The following is a 20,408-nucleotide window of genomic DNA, read 5'->3' as shown; positions in this document are numbered from 1 at the left end:
ATCGCGCAGAGGTAAACTCACTGTTTCATGTACAGAGGCGTTTTCAGTACCGAAAATCAAACGATTTTATGTCCCAAAAAGCGCCCGGGGAGAAGTGGTAAACAAGTAAACATCAAACATATAGAGCGTATATGCACTTACTCCGAATCTTTCTTTTGGTTCTCTGCTATCTCTGTTTCGTAGTTGGATAGATAAAACTGCGGCGCTCGTTTCCCGCCTACAATGCTCAGCCTTTCCTCCGGTGTCGATTGAAACCGCCTCTCGTCAACACGACCGCTCTGGAAAACCATTTTACAAATTTCTATTTAATAAATTCACAATTAAGTATGAACACTGCTTGGATATTAAATCATAGCAATAATGAAATGTGAACGTATAAATTAATAACCCATTTAGTACCATTAAATGAGCCCAGTATATTTTTACAAAGCCAAATGTATTTTATAAAAAAATATATTTTATAAAAATAAAATATTAAAATGTAAAAAAAAAATAGATTGTATAAAAATATACACATCAAAAAAGTCTAAGCAACACATACGAATTTCAATTTTACAATGTAGTTTCGCATTAAATCCTTAGTATTTTCTTACTTATATTATTTTTAATGCTTTTTTCGGAGCCAAGCGTTTGTGCGAAAGGGCGGACATAAGGTCTTAGAATGTTCTCAACGTAATTTACAGCGCTAGTGTAACGCTAATGAAGACGGCAAATAACGCTTCTATTGTTACCAAAATACCGAGATACCTGAGATTGACTTATTCCCGCTTGCAACATCCCCACAGCTCTCTGCATTTCATCTGCGGTCAAATGACGTCGCTCCATAACGTAAAAAATGTCTCAAAATTCAAATTTGTTCAAAACTTTTTTAAAATTATTGTTTAAATCATAAAATTGATACCGAATACTACATTGTAATAAGCAAAGAAAACGCTGTAAAATTAGAACAAATGCATTCGCTTTTGAATTTGTGAAAAAAACAAATGATACTCGATTTTTTTCACAACCAGCCAGTATGTCCTCTAATCAAAAAAGTTTACATAGGTATTACCTACACGGTAAGAAATGATATAATAATTTAAATAGTACGCGTTGCTTAGATTTTTTTGATGTGTTTACATTACTCTTTAGTTTTAAACGAATTAAATGAATAAGCATAAGTCACCTGATCTTCGGCCTTGACATACAGGACGTATTCCATATCCAATTGGAATGGGTCCGTTCCCCTCGTGCGGACGACGCCAGATCTCTCGTCCACTTCAAATCGCCCTCCGGTCCGGTCTCTGACTATGAAGTAGTGAATGTTGTGGTCCGTGTCTGGATCTCTGGCTTGTAGAGTGAACACCGGTGTATTGGGAGCCGCATTGAGTTGCACAACTGTCTGCATCGGTAGAGGTCGATTGATGAAATACGGCGGCTCGTCGTTTACATCCTTCACGTGAATTATAACCCGTTGATTGTCGGTATCTGGAATTTCCATTTAGTTTATTAAAATCATTTCTCAAATTACCAAAGCACACTACTATACATAAAGACACTTTAACATAAATAAAACACTTAATTCATATTCTCCTAAAACGTGGAAATAAATGTAAAATGAATATGTTGCAAAAATATTACACAATATATGTACACATACTGTACATTTTGATACATGAAATTTCACGCAACTATCATAGTTAACTTTTTAACAATGTAGCGAAGGAATTTTATGTCCGCGTTTTATGCAGAGGAAGGAAATGTTAAAACGTACATTTCGCCAGCTAAATGCGTGCATTGGACTGGTTATATGCATAGCTGCTACATTTAGTTACACAGTGGAATAAGAATTCATATCATTCTACACAATTGAAAATAAATGGTCTTTATACAGAAATTTTATCGTCTCATGCTAACATTTTAAACTTTATATAAAAGATTTATTTTTTTAATGTATTAATATAATGCATTTAGAAATAAATAAAAAGTTATTAAGGTAAATAAATAATACTTACATTTCAAAGCCACTGGCAAGGTTAGCGTGAAAAAAAATATATTTTTAAATTAGTAAGTAGGTCGTGATAAATAAATATAGTATACATATAATATGATTAATTAAAAAAATCAGTAGGTAACTAACTATTAATTAGTAATACTCATAGGGTGTGCATAAACTGTAACTTTTACTTTAATTTCTGAAACAAAACCCTAGGGAACAGCTATTACGGATGGCCATAACAAACTGTGACACAGAGACAAACCGCCAAATAAACGGATATGATAAAACTTCTAACAATTATAATAAATACGAGGTTACAAATTTCAGTCTTTCTAAACGCAGGCAAACTTTTACTGCTACGCCGCTTCCGCCTACGGGATTTTCGTAGACCTGCAATATGTTCATTCGACATTATTTTTTAATCGGTCTAGCGTAATTGATGTTTAAATTAAAACAGAATATACCCTCCCCTAGAATAATCCCCTAACATACTTTACAACAGTTTCCATTAATTACTGTCTCTTGATTCTACGACTATGTAAGTATATATAACTGAAAATGAAAATAAACTGAACTTAAGTTTGCTATTTAACTATAACAAACGAGATACCTACTTAGAGAAATGTAGAACGGTAAACATTCATGCTAATTGGGAGAGTAAATATAATTTAATACATATCCGACTGACAACAATATGGGCGAATTCATTTTGCATTTAGGCCAGAGATTTTGGACGGCGGCCAAAATTCTACGGTCATACATTCAGTATTAAACGTGGGGGACTATTTGTTTTGAGACCGCGGCGCGTCGCAAATCTCTTCGTTTACTGATCATACGTGCTCAGTTTATATTATTATAACGTAGTTTAACACGTCCACAAAGAAATTTCAACACAATCGGATAGAACAAAACTAAACACTAATCGTAACTATAAAAACAAAAAATAGTGAAAATAAGTTTCGTATTAACACGTGAGTGTTTCTGAGCATGGGTTTAGTGAGCCTTTTTTTAATTATTAATTACTTTCAATCGTAGTGTTGCGTATATAACAAGATTTTAATTGTAATTCAGTTTGTATTCGTACAAGTTCAATTAATCTATTAAAACTTTATAAATATAATAAAATAGTTCAGGAAACGTTTTCAAACTTAAAATTACGAACTTGCAATACTTGCAATACGCGTTCCGTGTTCTTGTATTTGTATTTCCTGAAACATTGCTTGAAGAATCAGATTACGTTTTTAATTTTTCCAGATAGATATTTAAACTTTTATTACCAGGATATTTTCATTATTATTCTTTTGTTTTTCGTATTCTCATGTGATTTCAGTTCTGGTTTTTACTCTGAGTTAAATAAAGCAATTTAAACTTTGTACACCTTAGTTATATAGTTTACAGTATATATTTGAGAATAATTACATCGGTGTAAAAATATTTTCACGTAAAATAGCACAATATTATCGCTTTACAACTGACTTTTATAATAAAGTCAAAAACTTCAAAAAACCGGACGTCAAACGACGTGAAACGACGCTAAACTAGGCCGTGATGTAAAAAAAATCATACTAATTAAGCTAGCTGGATCTCTAGGAACGAAGAAAATTTCAGTTACTTCTGAGGAATAAGGTTACATGGCTCAATCACAACGTGGGATTCAATTGTTAAAACATTCAAATAAAAACAAAATGATATCTTGTTATAAAAATGCAATAAAAGTCTGAAATAATTAATAAAAATAGATAACTTATTCCTAAAAATACTAAACAAATCACATACCGCAGTGACGTGATACAATCCAAACGTTTTAAGCCATCACGTGTTCAATTTATGTGGGTTAAAACGTACATTTTATCCGTTTAAATTTATTTTTTATGGGTTAATTGGGTATCACATCATGACCCACAAAAAAGGTTTAATAAATTTATTTTGGTAAAATATGTTAAGATAAAATTAGGTACCAAAGTCTCCGTTATAATAATACTGTAGTTCGTAGTCATTGGTTTGTCTAAAAAAATCGGCAAATTTTCCCCGTCTACTACAAAAGACCATAAAATCTTAATATCCTAGTTAACCAAATTACCAAAAAATAACACACACACAATTTGAATAATACGTTTAAAAAATACAACATTAAATAAGTCTTTGTATTTCAATTACAAATTAATACATCCTGTTTCGTCCAAACTTTGCGGTTGGCAGTATCGATACATCCTCTATACTCAAAAATTTAATATGAACCTGAGGTTAGTGGAGCGTGGTCGCTGCATCAGCTTCAGTATGCAGTTGGCACCACGCCAGTACTACTGATAATATTTACCATCGCCCAGATAAAAATCCCCTTCTTAACAGCAACTATTATACGCTAGAAATTGAAATGTCATAATTTACTTTTTAAATTAAATAGAACTTTGAAAAAGTTTTACTGTCCCGAAATTTAAAACTGTTCGATCAGTTGGTCAAATGCTCACTGTATTAGAGACATTTATAAATATACTAGCTGTCGCCCGCAACTCCGTCCGCGCTGAATTAAAAAGAACTTAATTCGTAGCCAATATGTTTTTCCAGACTATGCTCTACATCCACATAAAATTTCAGCAAAATCCGTTTAGCAGTTCTGTATATACCTTGTAACAAACATACATCCATCCATCCATCTACGCATATGCATTTATAATATTAGTAAGATACGATGAAGAAGACGAATATGGTTCTCAGTCCAGAGATTATGAAGAAAGTTATGTGGTGTGGAATACTTTTTCAGCTGTAGTAATTAAGTGACGAAAACTAGTTTTAACGACTACATTTTACCACAGAAATATGTGAAATTAAAAATTTATCATAATATAAAATGTGAGAAAAGATTTCATAGTTGCAGTAAACTAATACGATGGCATAAAATATATTTATTTAGTACTAGACGATTTATGAGAATAGTAGTCTAAATCTGATAAATTTAACAATATAATAACTTTTAATATCCCTTTAAAACCTCAAATATTCCTTGTACACTCTTATTAAAACTTGTATAAAGGAGACACGACTTTGAACTTAGGCTTTTAAGTAATTTATATTTCGTTATCATTTAATTATTTACTTAATATATTGCTATTCCTATATTATTATTAAAACCACTGTTTAAATAAAGACAATATAAAGTTATATTCATAATTTAAGTGAGATAAACACTTTACTCGCCGCATATAACGTTCGCAATAAATATTCTCATTGAATATTTTTGCGTTCAATTCGTAGTAACGTTGTTTCAAGTTTAATTCGGCGCTTTTCAGGATCAATCGAACAAAATGAATATTGCAAATTCAATTTTGATTCCTTGATTGCGATCGAGGCATAAATGACACTCGTCTGTGCCCGTGAAATACGGCAGGTTTTAATATCGTGTGAAGAGGTGTGAGGGAAGGTGGTGGAGGGATGAAACTTTATCAGTGTTCGGGGCGGTGGAGGGTCTGCTCGGGGAGAGGGGAGATCTCTACAGTGAGGCGAGGGGTGGGGGCAGACATCTCATCCCATAGTACTCTCTTGTAGTACGCATGCGTACACTACAGCGGCGTGCTCACCGCGTGGCGAAACGACGCCCATGCCGAATGAAACTTGACGATACTAGAAACTACGGCTGCATAACGTAAATACTACATGTGGCAACCCTTCATCGTTTATATCTCCTATGCTCGTGGAAAAAACCAAAATTTTACATTAACATGAAATAGAGTTGTCTATAATAAGTTTCATCTCTAAATAACTCAACTCAAGTACAGGAATTTTATAATCGTTTAAAAAGAAATACTCTAACTACAATGTGTAAACTTTGTAAACATCTTTCGCGTATGTTGTCTACGCTATTATAAATTAAGTATACCCTAAAGAATTTTCCCTTCTCTGCTTATGTTTAAGTTTGCTCACAACATGCACAGAGTAGTAATACCATCCCAGATGTATTACAACTGTTCCTAAAGGATAGTTACGAAGTAATGCTCTTCTATAGAGCTTACAATATGAGATCGGTGCGACTACCCTGAGAATGAGCTGGTGAAAATTTAATAAGTTGAATAAAATCTTTGCTTTATGGATATCCATCGATTAAACCTGACGATTTATTAAGATTTACAGTATTTTTTAAGCCGTATGTACCATCGATAATGTTAAGTAAATTTCAAAAATATGTATAACTATTATAGTGTCAAAGTTTTAACCAGAAATGTCAAAAGTTGCTAATGAAATCATATCTCTACCATTAATTTTAAGAGTAAAATATCCACGAGAACGTTTCTAATTTCCAAATCTATATTTTAAATCCAAGAAATCCGACAGCTCGAATGTCAATACCTCCAAAGGTAACATAATTACCTAATCAATATCCTTCCAACATTTGAAAGATCTTTATTACAATGCAAGAAACGTTTCGTTAGAACAAATCTTCGTAATTTATTATGAAACTAGCTGTTGCCCACGACTCCGTCCGTGCCGAATTAGAAAAAACCTTATTAGCCGTACCGCACTGTGTTTTTCTAGACTATGCTAGATTTCAATTTGACTCGTTAAGCCGTTTTGGTGATACCTTCTAACAAACATTCTTCCATCCATCCATCTAAACATTCGCATTTATAAAAAAACAAAATACACTAAAAAGAAACAAAATAATGTCATGAAAACTTCTTTCTTTCTTTCTTCTCTCTTTCAAAAACCCTCTAAACTCTAAAGAAAGTTCTCTTCTTTCTTGTAACATGTCTATATTGTATAATTATTGTTATTTCGCAGTCGGTGTCGGCCGAAGTAAATAGGTGACATTTTATATTTGAGATGTATTAGACATACTTACGTTTATGTCCCTACTTAGGCCGAAACCGACTCCAAAATAACAATAATTATACAATATAGACATGTTACAAGAAAGAAGAGAACTTTCTTTAGAGTTTAGAGGGTTTTTGAAAGAGAGAAGAAAGAAAGAAAGAAGTTTTCATGACATTATTTTGTTTCTTTTTAGTGTATTTTGTTTGAGATTGTTTTTTATGGTACTTTTGAATGCATTTTGTTTGAAATTGTTTTTTTATGTTACTTTTGAGTGAATTTTGTTTGAAATTGTTTTTTTACGTTACTTTTGAGTGCATTTTGTTTGAAATTGTTTTTTTTAAATTACTTTTGAGCGCATTTTGTTTGAGATAGTTTTTTTTGTTTTGAAGTCGGCTATTTTTTTTTTTCTTAAAATGTTTGTTTTATTTCTCAATTTTTAGTGAATTTGAAGTTTAATTACAAATTTCCTTAATACGTATAAGGACATAAATAAGACAAATAAAGAAAAGGACTTTCCTATTTAATATGTGTGTACTTCAATTCAAAAACTAATTTAGAATACACCAGATAACCACTTATCCTTTAAACAATGAAATAATTATCAAAACCGGTATACAAATTGAAAATTAACGAACTAATACATCGTAGCGTGCCTTTAATTTTGTCCAGCCGCGCGCCGCAGTAGCATTTTTCGAATGCGCGTAGTTTTTAATAATTTAATATCTTCCAAACTATTGATCAGAATTACATAGTTTAAAGGCTAATGTAATCTGCATTTAATACTCTAGCCATCAAACATATTTATTTGGATAAGGATTCATATCGAATATAATATAATAGCGCCGTAAGCTTACGACGCTGTTTTTCGTGTGCAATTTAATCGAAGTTTGTTCATAATAACATGGTTTTTGTGAGACATCCATAGATGATAGATATATGCCACCTGAGACTTTTATTTAGCAAATTTAAGGATCTATAATTACTCCATACATCATTTTAATGTAGGTCATATAGTTTGACCTACGTAAGCCCAGAAAGCAAATTTGTGCTATTCATTGTTAGCGATGTAGCATTTTTCGTTTCCGCGTAATTTTATTCTTACGATATCTCCTAAACTATTAGACAGAATGATATAGTTTCAATTGCAAATATAATCTACATTTAATTCTCTTGATAATGAACATATTTATTTACATAAGGGTTAATACTGAACTTGAATAATAGCGTCGGAAATAGGGCATGAATTTAATTAATGTTTCTAAAGAAAAAAATGGTTATTGTGAGAAAACTATAAAAGATAGATATATGCTATCGCGGACTTTTATTTAGCACATTTAAAGAGCTACAATTCGCCATACATCATTTTTATGTAGGTCCTATAGTTTAGCCTACGTAAGCGCTGAAAGCTGAAATGTCCCTAATTTCCGCAACAAATTTTGAAGCTATATTCAAAATCTACTAGTCTTCTAGTTATTTAAAAAAAAAAAAAAAAAATGGGACCCACCTGCAAGCACTTCCTTTCGATTAAAATAATTTTTATCAAAATCGGAGCACCAGGGGCCGAGTTTCGCGGTAACACACATAAAAAAAAAAAAAAAAAACAGTCGAATTGATAACCTCCTTCTTTTTGAAGTCGGCTAATTAGTAACATTCGAAACAATCTATGTAAAAGTTTGCCACAAAATAAATTAGTGAATATTTTTATAAAGTAAGTTAATATAGTATAACTAAAAATATATTTGGCGGTTATTTCTATGGATTAGTTACCAAAATACTTTTTTCTCTTTATCACCGATTCCTTATGAACGTACCTGAAAAGAAAACATTTATATATTAATCACAACATGTTATAATAAAAAAAAAAACGATATCATTGAGTCATCGTTCCGTATCATATAGAAGTTATCGTATAAGTAGAACAATTTCCTAACAAAAAACGTATACTTATAACTAATTGAGGTTTTAAAATCTAACTTAATACCTACATGCTTTTCTTGACTAACAACTTATAGCAAAACATTAGGGACTTTGTAGCTTAATTGACGTATAAAGTAGAACATATAAGTTAGATCTTCCGAGCTCATTTATTACACTAGAAAATTTAAGAGAGATATCTTAGTGGTTCAAGAGAATCTTTTTTTTTTTTTAATTAGCTGATTTTTGTTAATTTACTAATATTACTTGGATCATTGCAACTAAGCTCTAGGCTTTTGTTACGATATGGTTTAAGACAATAGTCGAATGGCCGGATTCGAAACCTCTACCACGTTATTGAAAATCTGAACCCTTAACGATTAGGCTACTGCCTCATCAAATCAAGTTGCTATAGCGTTATTGAAAATCGGTATGATAAGGGGGTTTCCACTTTCAAAACACATTTTCATCCCCCTCATTTTCTTTGAAAATACAGAGTTAATAAAAAGTTTTTTACAGACTTGTTTGTTAGGCAAAGGTACGGTAAAGATTACACCATACTTTTCAATATCGTTTTTTTTCCTCAAGTGATTATACTAGTGTTACACTGCAGTATATCATTATAACTGCACTATATCTTTGCAGCGTGAATTATTACAAAAAAAAAGAGACAAAATTTCTAGCAAACATGGAATCACACAATACTAACATAACACGTAAAGGAAGATAGGTAACTAAAAGTGTATGCACATAAATGTAAACGAGATGCAAGCAAACACTTCGCCCAATCACTCGAGCTCTGTGTAAATACAAGATGAAATCGAACGTCATGAACATTTCAACGGGCGCTGATTGAAGATCGGAAATAAAAGTTTGTAGTGACATAGCGAACCGAACGTATTGATTCTACGAACAGTATCCGCAATTGAAAATTTGTTTCAATTACTTTTGGCTCTTAACATTTATATATATTTGAGTTTTATACCCATATAATAAATAAATAACTAAGATCGAATGAAGTAAATAATTATCATAACAGATTCATCGATAGTTTATAATAATATTAATAATAATATTTTGATGGTTCCATGAAATACTTTGTTATTGAATTGAATTAAGCCAAGATTATTGCAAACAATTCTTTACTTCATACATCATCATCGTAATTGAAATGTGTTTATTTTCCACAATGACTTTGCTAATCTTTATCCATAGATGAATATTTTGTTACTGGCAGGTAAAGACTTTGTGAACCATAACAAAAAAAAAACTTTTAACAAAATACCATTTCGGGTACGCTTACATTTTAGTTATATCCTTCCGCCATCTTTGAGATATTATCCCTACTTAAATTCAGGAGGGTCTAAATGACAAGTACGTGCTCTGTTTGTAAACCGAAAACTGACTGCGCTCAGGTATAGTTACAGTAATGTTAGTTTCACGAGGGTAAAACAATGCAGAGCAGTAGACAGCGACTACCCTACTGTGAAACTAGCTTTAGGTAAAACTGTTAGCTCATGTTTACGGTCACCGATTATATTTTCCTCAAAGCCTTAATTACGTTACAACGTAGCCTTTATAAAACCGTAGCGAGCAAATCGTTACCGCAATAGAGTTCTGTAAAATTACATCGTACACGGTCAATGAACGAAAACATTGTACGTTAGCAATTGGATATTTGTCCTGTAATTACAAGTATAACAGATGGTGTACAGCGAGAAATGGAACGTTAACGTCAAAATTAGAGCTGCTAAATGACTCTAATTAATGTTTAAGCAGGGCGCGTGGAAATTTGCATATCACACTGTAAATAAAAATTGTGTAACATATTCATATTTTAGGACAAAGGCCACTTTTCCTTGATTTTATTTTCGTATTGAGTGTTTATCAGATTGAAAAGGCATACACTTACTAACCGAGGCTGCAGTGTAACTACTAATTGCTACTAGCTGGTCTCTTATCAGATAATTAAAACATCAAAAGAAGCTAATCATGAATTCAAAAAAAAGCTTAATGAAAAATCGAAAGAACAATCAACGCCACGCGAAATCTATTACACAGAAAAGCTACGTAAATAATTGTATAGAACATCGCGTGTTGCGGTCAATTTGTCGGGTCATTTGACAGCGGCTGTATGGAATACGGGCTGCTACTATAAGGGCAATTAAAATAGCAGTGTAGGGCTTCGTTAGTCACGATACTAGCTACTCGTACCCGTCCAACTCCAAAGCCCTACGATTACATTTCATTCACTTATTAATCGAAATTACGTAAAAATCGATTTGTATAGCTAACTAGCGATTTGAGTAAACGCGTATTTCATAAAACTAATTTACTTGTTCGTTTTTATCTCAGTAAAAGAATTTGAATTAAAAAACTACATAAATAATGAAATCAAAATGGCCACCTTAAGTTCTTTTTATTGTTTTGCATTCAGTGGGGAGTAAACGTAACTGTGAAATAGAATTCCAGATGGTAAAGAATTTATTGCAGGAGGCTAGATAGCGATGCTATCCAGGCAGTCAAAGGCGACCGAAAATAGCGCGGTTGGGGACTGGGACCGAAAAGCGTACCCCGGGGAGCCTGGACCGTCCAAGACCGACAATGGAATTTTCGTTTAACGGCACAACGCGATACAACTCACACATACATATATTATTGTAAGTATGTTTGCGTAATGCTTCTAACTCCATGGCAACAAATTGTATCGATTATTGAGGTACGCTCAACACTGGTTGGCCATCATTCTTTTGTATTTTTATGTTCGGACAGTCTTATTACTTTTTCAACGCTTGAACCATCATACTATGTTAACTATACTTTTATAAACACTCAAATCTAAGCGCCATCTTATCGAATCTAATAGAGACAGCTGTGGTACTTTATCACCGTCCGTTTTAAATTGAATTGAACGATTTACTTCAAGTCTAGCTCGAAGCTAGTATCAAGAATCCTGATCATGTTTTGGCTTCTTAAACTCTTACAATTTCTTTATACTCGTGTAATATGGATTGTTTATAAAAAGTAATAACCGCAACATTATAACCCTTACATAATACACACAAAATCAAAGGATCGTATAAATATCATAGACAATAGTTGACGACCAGCTAACGGCCGTTGAACAAAGCGGCTCACGTTTGTTATTTTTACTCCAATGCCCGAATTTATTGAGCTCACCACCGACAATAGAAACGTTAGTGATACACCATAAAAAACCCTATATATATGCCATATATCTCAGTTATGTAGACACATTTTTACAACGCTTCAGTTCATATACTCATAGAGATGAGCTTGGAATCAAAATTTTATGATCCAACAATAAGTCTCTTCTACGAGGGGAGGTCCAAAAGTTCGCGGAATGGAGGGGATGGAGTGGGGATAGGGTAGCTCGCTTAGTGTCATACTAATTGGGCACTCATAATTAGTATATATATAACATTTCAACCCTATAGTGCCATTCGTTTACGAGTACTCGCCTGCTGAACAAGTCAATCCGGAAGCAAACTGCAACTATGGAGAAAATTGAACATCGCGCTGTGATAAAATTCCTTACCAAGCAAGGAAAAAACGTTCAAACCATTTTAAATGAAATGGAAGCCGTTTATGGAGATCAGTGCCCTGGTAAAACAATGGTTTATAAGTGGCATGGTCTTTTTAAACATGGTCGAGATTCAATTGAAGACGACTCTCGCTCTGGGCGGCCAGCTGACGCCACCACATCAGACATCGTCGAAAAAGTCGAAAAACTTGTACTCGAAGACACACGTTTGAAGAAGAAACAATTATCTGCATTTGTTGGAGTATCAGATACAACTATTTTGCGTATCCTGCACGACCACCTGGGCATGACAAAAGTCAGTGCAAGATGGGTGCCGAGAATGCTCACGCCGCTTCAAAAACAGCAGCGCGTCGACGCGTCTAAGCACTTTTTGGAGTTGTGTGGAGACGAGCCCGTGCAGATTTTGGAGCGGATTGTTACTGGAGATGAAACATGGGTTCATCACTTTGAACCTGAGTCCAAACAGGAGTCCATGCAATGGCACAAAAAGGGTACACCACCTCCCAAAAAATTCAAGGTGTCAGAATCGGCGGGAAAGTTGATGGCCACTGTTTTTTGGGATTGTAAGGGAATATTACTCATTGATTATAAAGAAAAAGGTACCACTATAACCGGAGAATACTACGCACTCATATTAGAAAAGTTAAAGGAGTCAATTAAAGAAAAACGTCGAGGAAAATTGGCCAAGGGTGTGTTGCTTTTGCAAGACAACGCGCCGGTTCACAAGAGCCGAGTTGCCATGGCTGCTCTGCACACACATGGGTTCGAACCACTTGTTCACCCACCCTACAGTCCAGACCTGGCTCCTAGCGATTTTTATTTATTTCCAAATTTAAAAAAAGAGCTAAGGGGAAGGAAATTTTCCGACGATAATGAAGTGAAGGAGGCAATTTCGGCCCATTTTGAGGCCAAAGACAAAAAATATTTTTTCGATGGTTTAGAAAAATTAATTCATAGATCGAATAAATGTATTAGACTTAAGGGTGATTATATTGAAAAGGAAAAATAAATTTATTGTTATATTTCATTGACAACCCTTTCATTCCGCGAACTTTTGGACCTCCCCTCGTAGTAACGAAAAACTCTGAGTAATTCTACGCATCTAGGTTCTTAACGTTTTAAAATATTAAGATATTAAAAAAATAGTTATCATACAATAGTAATCGAAACCCAGCCTCAAAATTAGCACCTGTCATAAACGACCATGAACACGTGTCATAAACGTAATTTATTGCAGAGAATGCGATGTAACTTGTTACATTATATCAGCTCCTCAATCGACGATAATTACCAATTTATTGGTAATGGCATCAAAGAAATTACTCAGCTATAAGTCAGAAGTGTCCTGTCATTAATTACTATTACACTAGAGTGAGACTGTCGGGTTGTATCTACGATTACTGACGTACAAATTACGGTATCGTTAATGTTATATATTTAATCGATTGATCATTTTATATCCTTGTTTGTTGAATCTGTTAGGATTTCAATAACGAATTGCCGTGTTTTTTCCGCTATCTTTTCAAATATTAAAAATCACGATGGGATACTATTTTACTTATATAAAACATTCTCATATCTATAAAATACACATTAAAAGTTACATTATTAAATAAAGTTTCTTCTTATGTAATACGATTATTAACGTATGCATTAATAAAGAAGTCATTATGTACATATACATACCATGTATATATGTAAATAGAAAAAGTATAATTTGTTACAAGAATTAGAGTTCAAATACGACATTACGAGATACAACAGAAATATAAGAGAATACCGTGACAATCACGGACTCAATTTAGAATTTCAGTCACTATCTGTTATAACAACGAGAATAGAAAGGTCAAAGCGATAAACGTAAACCTAGAGGTTTGATGTAGGCGTGGGAGCTATTTCGTGAGCTCGGGAAATTGATTCAGTAGTGAAAAAGCAAAGCAAAAGCATTGAGACAGTTTCATTACAGTGATGTCCGGCGGCGTACAGTTCAATGTCCGGTGCGCTCTATTTTTAACACATTGCCTCTGCCTGTACAAACGCACTGCACACGTGCTGTACCCAATGAACACTTTACAAACTTGCGCGTCGACCTTTGAACTTAAAAATCTTAATGTGTTAATACGCTTATCTATCAATACGTTTAGAGACTTAGAACTCTCTTTATTATTCTCTTTTTTATTATACGTTTACACTGTGTAAAAAAACATTATTTTTTTTTTTAATTCCAAAGAGAATAATTGACAAGGTAAGATAGTATTATTATTTTTCGGTTCGAAAAATATAGATAACGAATAAAATTTGTACATACGAGTATAATAAAGTAATATGTTCTAGAAATTTCGTGTATTGATTTTATGTTCCCCTGGTTGCCGGCAGTAACCAGTAGGATTAAGAAAATGGAATATATCGAATCAGCTATAAGCATTTTGTGTGCAAGGGGAAGACTGTAAAAGTTTGCGAACTCGCTGCGCTAAAATCAATAATTTCGTCTCACTTGTAGCTACGAATGCGATATACGATACAGTTTAACTTGAAACGATATTAATAAATAAGGAGTAATATTCTCGGTATTATTATTGACTTAGTACGAGTTCACTGTTACTGACTACCACCATCTAGTAATATATTATAAATGCGAATGTTTAGATGGATGAATGGATGTTTGTTAGAAGGTATCTCCAGAACGCCTCAACGGATTTTGCTGAAATTTGGCATTGATGTAGAACAGAGTCTAGAACACATAGGCTATTAATTAATTTTTCAGAGTCGTTGGCAACAGTTAGTGTAACATAAATAATCTAAAGGAAATTTTCGTTTAATGAAACAAGAAAAATGTACTAAATCAATTTATCGCTTAAAAATCTGTAAATGTAATAAATGTTTCATTATTATTTTATACGAACTTCAGCCATACCATTTTATATTCAAGACCGTAACATGTCCCCAATAGCGGAGGGGAGAAAAAGCAACTTCCTAAACTCATCAGTTGGGACGCGGAGCAAGCCCGTGAGCTTTACTCGCGCAAAAACTTTCTTATATATCGCGAGAACTACCCGCTGCTACGGGAATATCACAATAGCCGCCATTATAGCTTCGGCTTTTGCTTTATGACGACCCGCATCTTTTGTACATGTTTTATATGATTAAAGACATAAGGAAGTAATATTGCTATGAGGTTTTCGCTAAGGTCATTAGATATCAAATGAGATAAGTAAGGTTATGTTTTAAATATTAACGAAAAACGTTAAATGTTTTTCGTTAATATTTAAAATGCCGTATTGATTTATTCCGAAAATAGAGAATAACACTCTTCTTTGCGTTTTAATTCCCTTCCATTCCAATGCTTATGCGACACAATTGTACGTAAGAATAACATAAGTTCGAGAATTCATATATTGTAACCTAAATTATATTAACATTTAGAATTGAAGAAAAAATAAATGTTATTACGCGCTCGCTCACATGCGAAAGGATTTTAGTAGGTATCATTCCAAGCTTGGGGTGTCTCTCGCACGTCCTTTGTAGACGTCTCGAAAAGGCATTTAAACTATGTATGCGTGCAATGACGTCGAGCAATACGATGCTCGTAACCCTTCTTCTAAAACATCTTCGTCCATTTTGAGTAATACAAGCTATAACTTAATATTGTTATCAAAAACATAATAATAGTTCTGAAACCCGAAAGATGTACGCTGCTCGCTCTGTATACATAAGCTTTTTACAAGCTTTAAAAGTAAAAATACAGTCTATATTGTGTGAATTACCACAAACGCAAGGCGACTGAACCCGAAACTAAATGGTTAATACTATTTGTCTATAGTTTGGCATTTTGCAGACAACGAATTTAGAGAGCAATGCCGTCTGTAAGTGCTAATAGTAAATCGATATTTTACATGTAACGCATGGAAAACTCTACAGCTTTCAGCAAGTTCCATTTGATTAATACTTAGTTTTAATCATATTTTGAGATAGATCTTCTAAATCAGTTTTGCGCTTTAATTAAAAAAAAAACTTACCTAATTCTTAGTCATTTCAAAATGCATCGTAAGCAAAGTGAAATAAAATGACTTTAGTTTAATAATAAAACTAACTAAATAACATAAAACTAAACTATATTTTTTACTGAAAAGATTGCAAAATAAGTCCTATATATGCAGATTTAAACCAACGAGTAATAAATATAAATCTTAACAAGGGAATATGTAAAGTAATAAAAAGAAAACTGAGACCATTTTATTCACGTTATCTAAAATTATGGCAATTTACCCGAGAAGGGATTTATATGAGCTAAAGTACACCATGGACAAAGAAACAGTAATATGCTTTCTTTCCTGTGAGAATAACTTTCAAAGGCAAAAAGAATAGAATTGTTTTTATAATTTTAATGGAAATTGTCCAAATCTCCACATCTTTGGATAAATAGTGTAAAAAACAGCAAAAAAATATATATTTTAAAATGCATCTTGGTCAGAATGATAGATTTTACTGTACTTACATATGCGGCGCTATTTTAGATCGTAAATAAATACGCCAATATTGCTATTTTTATTTATTTTGTCTGCTTTTGCCAAGATTTTTTTTTATTTAATAGATAATTTATGAGGGCTACGCTCTCAAAAATTTAAATTAAGGTAAAATAAAATGATTGAGAATTTTCAAAATTTAAATTATTAGACAGTTATTCGTACTAATTTAACTAACTAATTTAGGGCAACTACTAAATTTAGCGTTTACTCACCAACCATACATCCATGAAATTAATCACTAAAACATACATACAAAATTTATTTGCACAATAACTACAAGATGGACTCCAATAAAAAATATCGCCAAATCATAAAACCTGAAGATGAGTAATAAAAACACTATAAGGCGTCGGAATAGAAAGCAGAATTCTAGTGCTTTTTTAACGACCACTAAAATGCGCATTGGAAGAAATTATTTCCCAGTGTCCCGTTTTATGCTAAGATAAAAAATATAAAGAATAGTTGTAGGAAATGTATTTAAAATTACGACTTAAAAGTTATATCTTTACAATACCAGCTTACACATTTTAGGATAATCTAAAAACAAAGATAATATAAAAACCAAAGAATACATGCAAAAACATAAAATACAGCAAACATCCAAACTATTCTATGACAGTTGGAAAAAACAAGGAGGGTCGCAAGAGCAATAACAAAATCTTTATTATTGATTTTAGTGTCAGGAACAATCAATCCGAATACTTTGTCTCCGTCACAGCTAAATCGGCGACATCCGCCCGACTCCCCCGTACAGATCACCAACTAAATCGAATCTGTGTAGTCATCAAAAGAAAGTTTGAGAACGCGTTCCATTACATTATTTCGTTAGAGTAGTAAACATTTTACATAATATTAGCAGTTGTTACGAATAGGCCCAATGATTTCGTTGGTGTTAAGGATGTAATTTGATTACGTAAAATGAGAAATTCTTTCTGAACAGAAAGGTGAATACTTTGTATGACATAATTTTCTGTCCATTAATACATACTTAAAAGCCATAATTAGTAATTTAGTGCATTAGCGGATAAGGATTCTATTTCGTTGAATCATAATCATTTTAACAACAATTATGCTATAACTAAATTAAATACAATAAAAGTTTCATATTGAATCACAATTTTATTTTGATACTCAAAAGACTCTTAGTAATTTTGTAGTTGCATATTTGAGTGTCAGTTATAAAATATCATATCGCGGACATTACAAAATCATCATCATCATCAGCTCACTGTACGTCACCACTAAGGGGCTCAGAGCCTACACTAAGTTAGGGTTGACTAGGCCATAATCAACCACGCTGGGCAAGTGCGGGTTCGTTGACTTTATATATATCTTCGAATTATTTCGCAGATATGTCCAGATTGCATCATGATGTTTTCCTTCACAAAAGGTAAATAAAAAGCTTTATGTAGAAATAAACTTAGCATAAAAATTAAAATACGAATGGGATAGTCGTCGGACTTTAAATAGAGTTAGTTGCATGTTTGATATGGTTTCATTATAGGGAATACGCTAAGTTGGTCCTTCATCCCTTTCCTTTGCACCATGCAGTGGCGGCCATTCCTGCCACCCCATTCGAACACCGCATTGCGGAACCTGGACTATAATTCATTTTTAGAATGCGAAATAGTAGCTTTGTATCATTCTCATTGTTAATAATTTATTTTATGACGAGCTTAACGGCGCGTGTATAGCGGGTAGGTGCATTTAAACATTGATTTAACTATGCAATGCCCGTTATTATCATAAAAGAATACAGCATCTAATAGGATTAACAATAATTGCATAAGAATAAAAATACCACTGAAGTATTTACATACTGTGAGAAATATTTATTAGGAATCATATAACTTAACCAAAACAGTCAGTAAAGTCGTATCAGAATATTTCTTAAGATTTGAAATAAATACTAGTTTATCTAAAAGGTTTAAAATGTTCATGATAAACTAAACAGACAACTTCCAGATAAAAGTATTTATCAAAAAATGTATAAAGCACACATATGAAGTGAAAATCAACATCATGATTTATTTACTTTGAATGGTCGCTTACAACAAAAGTTAGGTATATAGCGTGCGTTGGACAATATTTCTCTAAGAAAGCGACAATATATCACGCCGCCCCTCGATAACGTGCTTCCGCATTTCCGCTGACTGGACTACGACTGGAGGGATTAAACTATACAACGAAATAATTCTACATTTCGTCTATATTTCCTTCAATATTCGGAAATGCAGCTGAATCTTTAGCCATATGAATACACTGCGAAGTGAATGCATTTGTATAGACATGCAGTGGCATATCTGAAATGTTTAGACGTGTATTTTTAGAAAATGTTTATACTTTGGTATGAAATATCTGTAACATATGTATTTACATATTTCTTATTTATGTAACATAACAACCAAATTCGAGTATAAATGGTAGTTACTATATTGCCTGGTATTTTAATGTTATGATTTAGAGTGTTTCAAATAAAATAAATCTGTTGTAGATATTCTATTTTTTAAAGTGTAATAGACTAGTCATAAAGAAAAACTTATATCGGGATCAACTTTTCTTATTACTTAAACAAATACGATAACACGAGTAGATGTTGAGTTACGGCAGCTCTCAGTTGGTAAGAGGATATACATCTGCCTCCATTTGCAACATTTCCCGAGATAAAGTGGTGTCTATTACAATAACTTTGATAGTTTTTTCCTCTTATTTTATTATTCCATTTGCGGTTGATGTGATAAATTGTTTTATTTTCGTTAAAAAATTGGGTACGGTTTTTTATTTAAGATCCCACATTTGAATTCGAATTAAACGGAAAACTATATTTAAGTTTTTGGGTACCTAACGCTATTTGTATCATTCGTAAGCTTTGACTATTTTCAGTAAATGTTTTAAATTTAATGAGTTATAATATTTTCAATTAACCAATATGTTGATTTGATGTTGATTTAAATTTTACAATACACTTTCTATTGTAATTTTAAAATAATATTACAAAGTTATTTTCTTTCCTTTCAACTGAAAAATATATTCTACACAACTTAAAATAGCATACATTTTGTAAGGTATATTATTACGCTGCTATTCATTTCTTACGGAATATGTAATGCAGTATATATATCCCTGTGCTAACTAAATGTACCTACGTTAAGTTTATAATCTTTCAGTAAAAAAAAATATTATATTATTATAATTTTAATATAACTTAGCCACACTTAGGTATATTCCTAAAAACTTAAATATAGCTATATTGGACAAAAATGTTTTTGGGCCACAGACTTAAGACGTAATCAAGCACAAATTGGATCATTAGGCTGGATAAAACATTACTTGTATAAACTATTAAAAAGTCTCGATATTTCTTTTACCACATTTAAAGCTTAGCGAATAGAGACATTTTTTTATAAGCGAGTTGCGTTAGTATAAATTTACAGCGTCATCCCCTGTGTTAACAATTATATATCAATGCAATTTCCATCCCCCTGCCACGTGTCGTTATTATAATGACTCCGGCGGGAGTTAACACAGGAGGTTCGATATTGGACAAAATTAATGTAAACAACGAGTCTGATGTAATATATTATTTAGTATGTGTGTATTTTAGATTGTACATATAAAG

General features: G+C 32.6%; 1 protein-coding gene across 5 annotated transcripts in view; it reads right to left on the bottom strand.

Annotated features, from left to right (window-relative positions):
• Positions 1-20,408, bottom strand: part of LOC106712157 (neural-cadherin) — a 303,500-nt gene that overhangs the window by 257,849 nt on the left and 25,243 nt on the right. For 4 of the 5 annotated variants that reach the window (XM_045678300.1, XM_045678237.1, XM_045678335.1 and 1 more), the window contains exons 3-5: positions 1,995-2,006; positions 1,166-1,467; positions 142-278 (exon numbers count right to left, since the gene is read on the bottom strand). In XM_045678300.1, coding sequence (XP_045534256.1) covers positions 142-278; positions 1,166-1,467; positions 1,995-2,006 — 451 coding nt within the window. The remainder of the gene's footprint in view (positions 1-141; positions 279-1,165; positions 1,468-1,994; positions 2,007-20,408) is intronic. The other variant, XM_045678356.1, reaches the window with a different exon arrangement.

The sequence above is a fragment of the Papilio machaon genome, chromosome 1 (genome assembly GCF_912999745.1).
Source record: "Papilio machaon chromosome 1, ilPapMach1.1, whole genome shotgun sequence".
Taxonomy (NCBI): Eukaryota; Metazoa; Arthropoda; class Insecta; order Lepidoptera; family Papilionidae; genus Papilio; species Papilio machaon.
The sequence above is the reverse complement of the archived record's forward strand: the minus strand, read 5'-3'. Positions and strand labels throughout refer to the sequence as shown.